General features: G+C 40.0%; 1 protein-coding gene across 1 annotated transcript in view; it reads right to left on the bottom strand.

The window, feature by feature from the left end:
* Positions 1-2,406: 2,406 nt before the first annotated feature.
* The window catches only part of T265_04338 (hypothetical protein), a gene marked incomplete at both ends in the record, with an annotated part of 38,649 nt that continues 27,933 nt past the window's right edge, over positions 2,407-13,122 (bottom strand). The window contains 3 exons of the mRNA XM_009169047.1: positions 2,407-2,796; positions 7,511-7,661; positions 8,716-8,823. Coding sequence (XP_009167311.1) covers positions 2,567-2,796; positions 7,511-7,661; positions 8,716-8,823 — 489 coding nt within the window. The remainder of the gene's footprint in view (positions 2,797-7,510; positions 7,662-8,715; positions 8,824-13,122) is intronic.

Raw genomic sequence — 13,122 nt, 5'->3', positions numbered from 1 at the left:
AAGATGATAGGAAGACTAGTACTGCGGGGCGCAAGCACATCGAATCATCCTGCAAGGTGTTCATACACGAGAATGGAATCAAAATATCCGTGTTACGTCACAGACGCAATAACTCACGGACACACCCCAGAATAAAAATAATATCGTTATTCGATCGTTACTATGATAAAATGCCTTTTGACGTAAAATCGTTCAGACGCATGAGGCTGGTTGTAGCCGTTTGACCAGTAACATTTCACCAACCACTCGAATTTCTCAGTCCGTTTCAGGTAACAGAATCTCAGATGAACTACTCGTTTCTAGTTACGCACCGCAATCACGTGCCTGTTGATGATCGACTAGAATAGCGTACTTGCTGCCTACTTTGTCTGGATAGTGAATGCCATGACATTTTCTTGACCGTCAACTCTTTGACCTGCTGAATCTCTTCTTGTTTGTACTTTGTTTCCTCGACCAACATGTAAGGCACATTAGTGAGTGTTCATTTAGGACTTTGAGGACGCGATTTTTCAAATGCAGGCCAGAAGCTGTAATTTGGTAGCCGAGTATTACTGGTTTCCCACCCTTCAAAGAATCTAGTAAAATAAAAGTCCATTTTTGCAGTGAAATACCCAGTACATATGAATTTCTGATTTGAGAGTTTTGATAGGTCATTTATCTTTTTGGTCACCAAATTCAGACTGATCACATTTGGTTAACCAGTTGATGCTGGTGATACTGAGGGCAGCATAACCAATTTGGATTATTTGTTGCCACCGAAGCAACCAGCCATCAACTATAATGTGTTTACTGTTCAACATATAACGTTTTCTCAGAGATTTTGCAGTCGTTATAGTGAAAACATACACTGGATTACGCGTACGATAGTTGTCTTCATGGTTTTAGTTCAGGGGGTTAATTTGTAGCAGTGAATCTAGATGAGTCGCAAAATAGAATGTGAGGAAATCTGTTAGCAGTTTTGAGCAAGTTGTCAAAAACTGGCAGATTTAGGGAGCGATATTTTAAGGTAGGTTCAGAATATAATTTTATGAATGCCTCTTATATTGCAGTTCACCAGGCCGGTAACATTCAGATATTCTGTCGAGCAACCCGTAGATAGTAATGTTTCAAAAAGAGAGGCACACATGAGGATTAGTATCCGGACATTAATCTAATTGTGAAATGGATCTATAGTATTGATTAATTGAATATCTTCCGGTCTGAGCCCAGTTGTCCACTAGGGTGGACTGTTTTGATCATATCCTCTTTCAGTATCTGCCTGTTGACAGAGTTGTATATATACAGCCCTGGGAGATCAAAGTCAAATTTACGGTTGCAAATGAGGTCATGCATTATTAAACAGCTTGCTTCTGCTAGTGATCTTGACTACTCAGAAGACGTATACTACTGGCAGAAAGCTTACATGCAGATGACACTGCCAGACCAGAACCGTTGATATCCTTGCTCAACGTGCTCCACAAATACAGATTCTGGTGTTTGCGAAAACTGAAGGTGCTCTAAAAATGCTAACCGGTGAAAAGCTTCTGGCTTCTTTCTTGTCGCACGCATTGGATAGCGACCTTTAACTGAACGCAAGCACTCAGTTTTCAACAATACATCCGTCTTTTTGCGCTTTATTCGGAAGTGGTTTACACAGAACTTCCTCGACTATGGGCATAATGGGTGTAGTGTGAGCCGCTTCTGACAACAGTTACCGATGGAATAGTTCAGGTCCCATATCCCGTCAGTTATGCTGCAAAACTATTTAATTCATTCGCGGAAAACATCCAGCTCCATCGGCTAGGATGGCTCTTTCGTGTGCTGCGCGTGTTAGAAGAGTGTCTGTTAAGACGAACATTGATCCCCGTCCCTCATTCAGATAAGCGGAGACTGCTGCGTGGACAAAGTGATACTTAGCAATAGGGCGGGAAAGATATTATGACGAGTTTTGGATGTTGTTTGTATGGTACACTTTTCATGAAGGGGTCACCCTAACACTCCTGAGTTTGGCTGGAGACAATGCAAAAAATGGAGACTGATTGATGCCAGTGACGTTTACAATATCAATTTTTATTCGATCGTTTGGATGAGAGTTTGGAGGTGCAGGTACCTAAGAATGTTTGCGACAAGTAGCTAACTGGTCCATTTCATCACCCACCCTCTTCTTTTCTTTCCATTCTAAGTCGTCAGATATAATTACACAGCCTTTGTGGTTGTACGGCAGTGAAGCTTCGCAGTCAGTACTGAAGTTGCTGTCTTTGACGCTTATGATGATGGTAATGATGATTTACGAATCAACTCAGACGATCAATGTGGTAGGACAGAAACCGGAAGTTTTTAGGTGATTTACACAAACGAATCGATACAGACCTGATTTGCAACTCCCACTGAAGACCACTTGCAATAATTTAGCAGTATATTTGGTAGTATACAACACATTCATGGCACATCTTTGGGGAATATTGGAAAGGAATGGACCGTGTGGATGCTTTTGTGATTTCAGACATCGTGGCACACAAACTCTCACGTACATTTCATCCATATGAATTGCGGCCGAAAAAGCATACAATCCTATGCTTGTTAACCACTATGTTGTGGACTCGTCTTGCTCGTGATGACTCTTCAGATCGTCGGTTTGTTCAGTAACAACTGGTATCCCAGCGGATATTCCAATCATTGGGTTTGTCAGTCGCCGTCGAAGATTTCTTAAGTTACACTCCGGATATGCCACGGTTAAGTGGATTAGAAGGTTGATCACGACAATCGTCAGCGGAAGCCAGGTACCGAACCTCTCGGGGCTGCTTGAAGTAATGGTCCCTAAAGGCGGGATAGTTTGAGCAAAGAAAGAAGAGATAACGTGGGCATTTTACAGCAAACCGTGTTTGCCTAATCATAGTGCACCGTATGTAAGGCTGAAATCCCCTCAGAACCTAAGAAACTTACCAAAGGTATTTCTCTTTCAAAATAACAGCACCGAGCAATAGGCTAAAATGTATTTGCTGATATTTAAGTTTCGGTTGTTAGTGTAACTTAGAATTACACGAAAAGAGAATTTCGCCCGAAGTGATGCTCAGATCTCATTGGATTATTCAGTCATAACTAAATTAGAGCGCACGAATTAAGTTAGCATACTCTTTGATTTAAATATCTCACCAACTTGTAGGCTGTGGGTTGTTTAAAATGCGCGTAAAGCCTGCCCTTTTCAAAATTCCGTGTATTGATGTCGTTAAACGACCACTGGAGCTAGATAAACTGTATGACGAGGTAGAAAGGAAACCAGTTTATGGCGATCAACTGTAAATGGAAAACCAATAACTTCTATCGTAAAGATATGTGGTGGGAGCAACAGATGTGGCTTTCTCGTTTGCCCGTAACTGCCATTAAAATTGAACTCGGGTTGTCAGGATAGATGCATTTCTCCACGCAAATGTGTATCCCAAAAATCTAAATGAAATGACTGTTACAATGTGATTGAAATACAACTAATCTCTAATGCTCAGCCACCAGATAGGGAATTCGGTTCATTTTCAAATTGGTATCAGCGGGCTGTCATAACGTACGAAAACAGTCAAACTCATAACAACACCGTAAATTTTGTACATTTCCATTCTGGGTTGGTATTGTGACACCCGCGTGGTATTTCTCACTTACACCTTACCACTTACACACAAATAAACTGCGGTAGGACAATATTATAAGAGGGCTGCCTTTGAAATGAGGCCAGGTCATTCAAATGCTACCCACTCAGCGTATAAATTTACATTTTGAACTACATGACTGACGGCCTTCGCTTGAACCGTTTTGCTCACTTGATTTATTGGATTGAACAAACAACAAACGGATACTGAGTACTTTATGATCATTATGAATGCAACCGAAATGTGCCACATGGTCTCACTGAAGCGAATGCTCCTTTTGCCTTCATACTACCGTGAAAACAAGTTGAGAATCTAATGCTGAGCTTCGACTTTAGATTTATTGAGGTTTCCACTAGCAACAGTATCATTCTGAGTTGAAAGCAATGTCCTAGGCAACTATGTAGAGTCGAGCCAGTCGTCCTAGAACGCAGATTAGGTAAGGCAGACAATTACTTCCGTAATGTTTTTCATGGGTTGTTGAATACTGAGACATCGATGGAACTGAAAATCAAACGGTACATGAGAGATTGTTCTAGTGAACAACCGGACTTGTATGATTCTTCTGTTTCAGTACGTGTGTACGGGTACATAGAGACAAACAGAGTGTTAGTCAAGGTTGGAGAATCTCACAATATAGGATTCTGAAAAATATTCTTCCTCGTGCATGGGCAGCCTATACTAAATATTTTGGAAATCTATTTTTAAAACCCACAGAATATTCGTCTTCATCTCAGTAATGTACGTTCAGCACATTCATGCACCTACACTTATCGTGGTGAAAACAATTTTGATAGCTAAAAATACCAGCCTTTTCTTAAGTGAATTAAAAACCCATTTAGCATGAGATATCTTCCTATGTTTTTTCAAACATTTCTGTGAAAACAAATGTTCCTTGTAGTAGGCATGATTGCCGAAACCAAGTGAGAGAAAGGACATAGGCTGCTCACACGCATACTGGGCAAGAACGAATACACAGCAAACTTACAGATCAGAAAAATGAACGTAAAAAGAGTTGACGCGTTTTGTGCAATCTTCAGTCCTTCTTTTGTCCGACTGCGCAGAGCGAAAAATGCCACAGTTGCTGAAACTACAAAACCGGAAATAAATAACTATTTGTAAGGCACGAGACAGGGTCAATTCGTTTTCTGCCTATCTTAGTGGATTATGAAAGTTTTGTTTGGAGGAGTTACAACTTGCCGGTCTTCGCGTCAAGAGAAAACCAATCATTTAAAAATATCACTGAGAAAAAAATGTGTAACAATAGGCCTAAACAAGAAAATATAACAAATACGCTGTTCTTCCGAAGCACAACGTTGTTTACAGAGCTATAACTATAACTGTCAACTATTATTATTAACTATTAACTATAATTAAGCTGTAGATTGCAATAAAAAGCTGAGAATTTTAGTGCCAAATACCGATGTAACGGTGTATGATACTGATGAGGGATGTGAGTAGTTTGTTTTTTTCGTAAATCCGCTCAGCGTCTATTGAAAAGTGAGATTTATTGCGGAAGTCGTGGAGTTGCTTGGTAGCTTTTGTTTACATTTGAGTGATAGTCAATGGATATCCAGGAAAGCTCAGCAAGGCGCGTTGGAGAAGAAGACGGGTACTCAGTTTTTAAAAACGAGATGAATATGAGAGTTTTGCTTCCATGTCCAATAGTCTGTAAATGTTCATTTGATATTTTCCAATAATTCCTCGTGTTTTTTTGAATTAGGGAAACGTATATTTAAATGATGGCAATGTGCGCTGCGACCCAATATGACCCCACTTTACCTATAAATATTACCAAGTAAACGGCAAAAACTGATTTTTTGCTGCGGGAACGTACTTTTAGAGGACTGGATATGATATTGCAAGCCTCTCATTTGCGGTGTTCAAAAGTCTTAGACGGTGTCGTCCGTTCTAGGTTGATTCAGTGATGCAATTCTGCCAGCTTGCACTTCCCTATGCAAGGCAATAGTTTGATGCCAAACTGCCTAATTTCCTATGCATCTTCATTTTCTAGGCTAATTTTTCGTGTGAATTCGACTGGTATCTATAGAACCCCTGTTTTTGGAGCAACACGTAGTGATAATTTTATTAGGCTAATTTTGCATACAGGAGCAGTCATCGCCTTACATAGCGTTGAAATCAATTTCAGATCATATGCATGATGTGTCCAGAAATGTACACACACAGCACACACATACTTGAGGATTAATTGTTTCAAATGGATCTAGCGCGCTGCCATTTTATTCGGTTTGTGCTTCATAAGAACTTCGACCTCACACCTAAGTGATACTTAAAGGATCATACTGGTTTTTGTAACTGTTAATTGTCGGTTTCGATTAGGGACAGCAGTGCTCAACACAAAATATCAGTGCCTATTTACTGGATTAGGATATGCTGAAAGCAGTAGTAAAGCGTAGTAAAGCGTAGTAAAGCGGTCGTAAAAGTTTTATTTAGGCGCAGTGTTTGGTTACTTCAACGTCGATGCTAGTTGCACAGACAGCAGACAGCAAATTCGACTGATTTGTTGATTTATAAATAGGATAACTTAAGGTAAATGTGTACGAATGCGCCTCAGAAGCAGCAGTATCACACGCACACCAGTCTCTGGTAGAGATGCATATTTCATGTTTGACGTGTCGCTCTGGGTACGCATTTTATTTCCACCGATGCTCCAGACCGTTGATGTTTCCGCCATTTCGCCATCCGTTAGGATAGCGTGCGCCGACAAAAGGAATACCGACCCGTTTTCTCCGCAGTTTTATCATTAGTGCAGTGTCAATCAAATATGCATTAAAACTTCATATGTGCTCTCAGCATAATTTTCATCATAACAAAATCCAAGGTGTCCAAACTCAGACAATTGAAAAAAACTTTTCTACTCACTGAGGCTACCATATCGTTGTTATTCAACAGTCACTAGCCATAATTAATATCAAAAGATAACAAGCTAGCTCACTATTGCATGTATTTAAATCATTTCTGTCCACCTGTTCGCAACACCGACGGGTTTTTATTTACTTCTGGCTTGCAAAAAGCTATTACTATTCGGCCAGCTGCGGTCAAATTTGGCCGAGAAACCAGCCCTTTGCAGACGAATAGAGCTAGCTACACTGATACTTAAAAACGGAGCCTTTTTTATCAACATATATCAGTGGCCAAACTTAGGATTTCATGATTTGTCACATAAAACTGTCTGACCAGGCTTATTTAACGTAGCATAACGTTTGGTTCCCATGTATTATCATGAGATCTGTGAAATTTTCATGTGTCCACAGTCAACTGGATTTTATTTAATTTGGTTGCTTGAAAACGAAATTTCGTCGTGTGTGAGTAGGTCGGGTGTGTTTGCCTGAAAATCCAAGATTGTGTGCTAATTGCAGTTGAAAGTTTAGTCGACTTACAAGTATTCAACACTAGTTCAGTGAAAAACTTCAACGCGCTTACGGTCACCGTCGCCCTAACTGTTGTTTTGAGCTTACGATTAGAATCACTCCTTGTGAACATAAGTCATAAGGCTTGTTGTTGATGGTTCCGGCGATGCATGCACGAAACCATCCGCTACATCCCATGCAACGTGGCAAACAAATTTTCGTGTGAGGACCTATCTATTCTTATCCCCGCAGATCTGAACAGCTGGTAAGTTCCCATCGTGGCTCATCAACACCATGTGTATTTGATACACAAGTTGCTTCATTTGCATGACCATGGTCTTCTATGGTATTGCAAACTTTGTGATTAACAAGATAACCAGGGCTTGGGTGGATTAAAACTCGAATAGCAATATATGGTTTAAAGTGTCTACACACGGCCACAATCGGCACTTGGTTCGGTGTGGTATGCCTGTCTGCCACACTGCATATTTTGGTTTATTCGGTAAGCAATAGAAGTGAACTCACCTGAACAACTCCCACATAGAAAAAAACAACAGTCACGTTGTTTTGAGATAAGTATTTGTCCTATTTCGTCACTAAACGCCGATGTGTTTTGCGGCAGTTGAACAAATTTCCCCAGAACCGATCGACCTACTGTATCGGGAAGTAACTTAGCCTGAAAAAAATAAAACGGAGAGGTCAGTACATCACGCGCATAAACTTAAGAATAAGCTAAAATTCAAGCGCTTTTGAGTAAACTACTAATCTTTTTTGTTTGTTATGAAATAATTGTTTTATGATATTATTGACCGCCATCAAGAGAAAGTTCATAGTGTTCTTGCATCCCCAGCAATTCCTAGCGAGTTTCTTTAATATTTCCCGTATCAACTGAATCTTTCCGGCTGACACACTGAGTCTTCAGTTTGTATGGTGGAACGCCCAGCAGAATTCCACGTGAAATCTCTGCAAGGTCGAGGTACACAAGGTGCGGTCAAAATCACACCAATTTCCTGTTTTTAGAAAATATCCTTTTTCTAATAAACGTTTGGTAGTGATCCGGCTTGCTAGGATAAAGTGGACCAATCTCAGTTTCCGTGGATTTTGAAAAAACTATGTTTATCAGCAAATGAGACAGTCAAAATCGCCAACTCTATTGTTCATGGAACAGAGGACAGCCTGACTGAATTGTTCGATGAGTGGAGCGTATTTGTTAGGTAGAGCGGAGTTATTTTCTGAATTCGCTACACCAATGAAAGCAGTCGGTATAAATTTATACCTAGCATTAGCTTGAATAATAGGGATCTGAACACATCGGTCCAATTTTTGTGAGATTGCTTTCATTTGCGTCCTTGTGAAGAATTATTTACCAAATATTCTATTTAGTGAGGTGCGAAAGATTTTCTCGGAGGAAAACAACTCCACGAAAGTCCGGGATATCATCAACTGAAATGGCTTTCGGGACTCCCAGAATTAGAGTTGTGAAAATCCCAACAATATACCACATGCGAAACACAGTTAGACTCTAATGGCGTGTCATTGCATTCCAGGTATACACCGTTTCGCTGACAGGCGCAGCTCACAAAAAATGCAGACTTGTTTCTCATGATGGTTTACAAATAATAACTGTTCGAATTCTCCTATCTGCAGTGGTGAACTTCAGTAAAATTTCACAGTGGTGCATAATACTCAAGGACATATTTGAGAACCTTGAGTCATACACTTCCACTTACCAGTACTCCGAGGACAAACACATGAGACCAGATAAACCAGTTCCAGTAATAAGCAAGTGTGCATTCCAAGCTTTCATCGGGTTCATTCTCCCCGAGAAGTTGTACAAGCTGCAAAGAAGCAGAATCAATTAGGTGCCATTCACAAACTCTACATCAGTAGTTTAATACAACGTACACTAAACGTTAGCTAGTGGATTGGAATATCTTCCTGGGTTTCAAAATCCGTTAGAAAGTTTGTTAACACCGCACGGAATACCTTACATTGTCCTCAACTAATGAGCTTTGACAAAATAAAATTGAACCCGGAGTCGGCATTGGAGAATGTAACATGAAATACGAGACTTAACCGTTTGGATTTTCTCTTTAGTTTAGTTAAGATGGGAAAATATGAGATTGTTGATTTGCATAAACCTCTTATTTCGCCTGGTTAAAAGGGATCGTAATCGAGCACGGTAATTGCCCCCATAAAAACCCTTTTTTGGACCAGCTTTACAAAGATATACAATTTTTAGACGGACTTGCTCCACCATAATTCACTTACAAGTTCACAGCGTCTCCTGGGGCCCGTGTCTGGGGAAATAGCTGAAACCGTCCTTTGTATCTGTAATAAACATTCTAAGGCAAACGCCACTACATGAGCTCTAATTAGCAATTACATTCTACGACCTTTTCATGGCGTTGTTGATTCTAAAGAAGATACATATGCGCGAGCTGGTAATGCTTGCTTTATTGGAACTCAAAACTGAGGAACAATCTGTGATCCGCAGTCGACAACAGCCATAAGCTTGAGTGAACTGCGGCGGGTTTGACAGTTCATATCATGTGATTTCAGTAGTAGTGTTTAGAATCGGCCTAACGATCTACTTGCTTGCGTTTCAGTTTTCAGTTACCTGCACAAGGCCACAGCTAAACTGGGTTGTTGCCCCTAAAACCCTTCATTGGTAAATCATGGATATTTGTCTGAATTAGAATTCTGTCCGTTCTTTTGTTCACAAAAGTGTCCCGTCAATCAAAATACCTTTTCACTCCAATGACAAATGCATCGAACAAGAAAAATCCCCAGCGAGCTCAAAGGTGCATAAAATCTTTGAGTGTAGACTCTTTGCTCCAACAGTCGTTCTAGTAAGAATCTGACTTCAGTGATGTGGTATTTCCTTCCAAAATGACGATGAAGAAGAACAATATGAATTTCAAAGAAATACTAAAAATATGACACAATCATTGCACACACTGATAGTAGTTAACTCCTTGAAGTAAATATTTTGAGTGACCAAACCGACCACGCATCAGATCTGATCTGTGTATTTCGGAAATGTTTTGCGTTACAACATCAGTTTTTACCCTCATAGTGCTTTTATCCCATAACCCATATTTTCAATAAAAATACCATCCTTTCGGTGTTCAAATTAACGACAAAAATCCTGTTTATACGGACGCATCAGCTAATGGTCACTTTGGACATTCTGTTCAATGTCCAATTCAATATTCATCAGTTCAACAGTAGAAATACGTCACGCCAAACGACGAATAAAACTTACACGCTCACCGTGCTACTTTGCTCAAATACACTTCCCGTTGAAGTTTCGATGTACCTTGTATGAACTACATGCATAAATCGTGACTAATGAGGCAACTCTACAGTCAAGATGCCAAAGCCGCGTTAGAAACTGTCTGCAGTGAATTTATGCTGAACTAACTTTAGCCGTTGATGTACGCACACAAAGAAATACAACTAACTGACGGATTACGCCAAAATTCAACATCAAATGAAATATCTGACAAAGCCTTCAGAGTAATCATGTAATGCGGCAAAGAATTACTTTACGAATAATGTCCGCAAACAAAAACTAATCGGCTGGAAGTTCAAAGAACAACTTAACTACGCTTGCTTTTATCCGGTGCAATTCGGATCTAACTTTGTTGCACTGACACTGAGTGCGTGTCCTGAGTGTGCATGCTGGCAAATTACGGACAATAAATCTGATCTCACTGTCAAAATAACAACACAGAATGGCGAAACCGTGGTTACTATATGGGTTGGTTTCCACCTGATATCATGAGGTAATAGAGTTGAGTCACCCTAGGAGTTAGCAGACTCAGACAGATACGAACCTCACTAGCCTTAGAAAATCAAACTAAGCTGTGTACTACAGTGGGTTTATGAGGTTTATGTGAGAAGGCTTACCAAATAGCTAAAGCCCGCACCCTGGTTAGAGTTATAAGTTCATCATGATTTAATACAGATTACAAGGATTGGAAGGACATTTCTGGCAACTTATTACTTTTCCTGGGGAATTGGGAACGTCTAGTAAAAAGGTATTGTCATATATTCCTTGAGAATACATCTCCGAAGATTGGTCTTGTGTACATAAAATTCCTAATTTGCTAAATACATTTTACCAGACTGATTTGATATTACTCACGGTCGGTTAGTACAAAAATTCTCCGGAAACGTCACGTATCCTGGTAGTAAAAATGGCTTCTTATATGCAGCACTTATAGTTTATGACACATTATCTCTCCGTCTAGTTTTGTTTGTTGCATTTCATACCATAATTACTATACACCGGACCTCTTTTGCTGTGATGCTTTCAACAAAAAACAAGTGAAACGGACCTCTTTCGCTGTGATGCTTTCAACAAAAAACAAGTGACTAAATAACAAGTTTGAGCTCCAGATGGCTCAAAACGCATGCCTACTGGCCGGAAGTTCCGTGACTGAAACCTCACAGGGACATCTTGACTGCTCTTTCAAAGGATTGGGCAACGTGAAAATATCTCAACTCCGCGCTTTTCCAGCCGGGCATGGTGGATAGACACCAAAAGAGTGTTGCAGATGAATTATCAGTATATATAAGGATGTATGCATCAGTATTCAATAAAAGTGCACTCTCAAGTGTGTGTCAGGAAAGGGCTTTTCTGAAGTACATTTCCGTTCAGCCTGCCCTAGCGGACGTTAAGGCGAGAAGCTGTCAGCGAAGACTGCGACAGCGCAAAGTATGTCAGCTTATTGTACTTTCGAAGATGTTTCTTATTTTGCCCGATTAGTTAGTTGATAAATCACACTGCTGGAAAAAACGTTCATTGTCCTCCCTCTACACGTGCTTACAGGGATGGATACAAATAACCTAAACTTTTTCTGACTTTGGACGTTTTCTTCTGGGTTCAATTCTAACATACATGCTGCAAATCCAGGTCGCATTATTCCTGATTAAATTTTCGTTAGTCGTCCTCGATGACCGTTTGGGAGTGGTCTCTATTCCTAAGGTCATCGTGATAATTGACCGGAATTCACCACCGTTCCATCCAAACAATTTCAACTGCCTATGCAAACACCAGGTAACCTTAAGTGATTGTTCATTTCGAAACACAGAACGGAGCTACGATAATCCTCGCGTGACAGCGCCCTCACCGACATCTCATTTCATTGGGCATAAAACAAAAAAAACAAAGAATTTCAACAAAATTGGCTACCAGACATACATCAGTATCCCTCTAGTGACACGAGCCCCTTGTCTAAAAGCTCCGAGCTTTTTTCAGATCGAGCGTCTAATTTTATCATGGGAATAACTCCGGCTTATTCCAGTGCCTCTGTGTTTGCACATTTTGGGTCTAAAATGTGTACGTTCCTCAATTTAGGTTATTCTAGATTTTTAATCTTAATTTATGTACACACTTGGATGGTATCTCCTCTGCCACGATACATACCCGGAGTGGTTATCGTGTAAGTATTTTGCCGAATGCAGTGCAATCCATATGTTGCTCACCTGTTACATGTGCAATCGCAACAATTTCTAACTTTGTTCAACGTGACATAAACGCCTGAATCACAATATAACCTGGCGATTTGTCGATTGTTCGAGTCTCGTAATTCGTTTCTTCCTTTGTAATCACAAGATACGTTGTTTTAAAAATGTGCAACCTAACAGGTGTGTTGTTCTGGAATCTCATGTACACAATGGAATCTCATGGACACAAATATCCACATAATTCCATCCACCCGCCAACGGAATAGTGTATTGTCACTGAATTTAAATTAACAGATTGAGGAATAAAAGCTGATTCTGCTCAAAAAGCAACACACATCTTCTTTTCGGCCGTGTGGGCTTTCTACAATTTATCAATAAACAAAATATTCAATCAGTATGAAGGCACATGAGGATGTGAAATTTCGTAGTGCTAATTTCACGTACTCAACCCACTGGTTTAGTTCAGTTGAGTATCCGCCGTGCGAGTTCATGTTAGTTTTGAAACAAATCTAGACAAATATGGTGTTCGAAAACTTTTTTGTTTCGATATTGGACTACACTTTCTATTCCAACTTCTATCGGTTTGCGTATTTTTTGTTTTGGAGAGGCCATTTATGCTAAGATTTTTTACCGTCATTTGGATGGTCATCTTGTTCTTC

Source organism: Opisthorchis viverrini (assembly GCF_000715545.1).
Source record: "Opisthorchis viverrini unplaced genomic scaffold opera_v5_70, whole genome shotgun sequence".
Taxonomy (NCBI): Eukaryota; Metazoa; Platyhelminthes; class Trematoda; order Opisthorchiida; family Opisthorchiidae; genus Opisthorchis; species Opisthorchis viverrini.
Note: the sequence above shows the minus strand (reverse complement) of the source record. Positions and strands in the feature narration are given on the sequence as shown.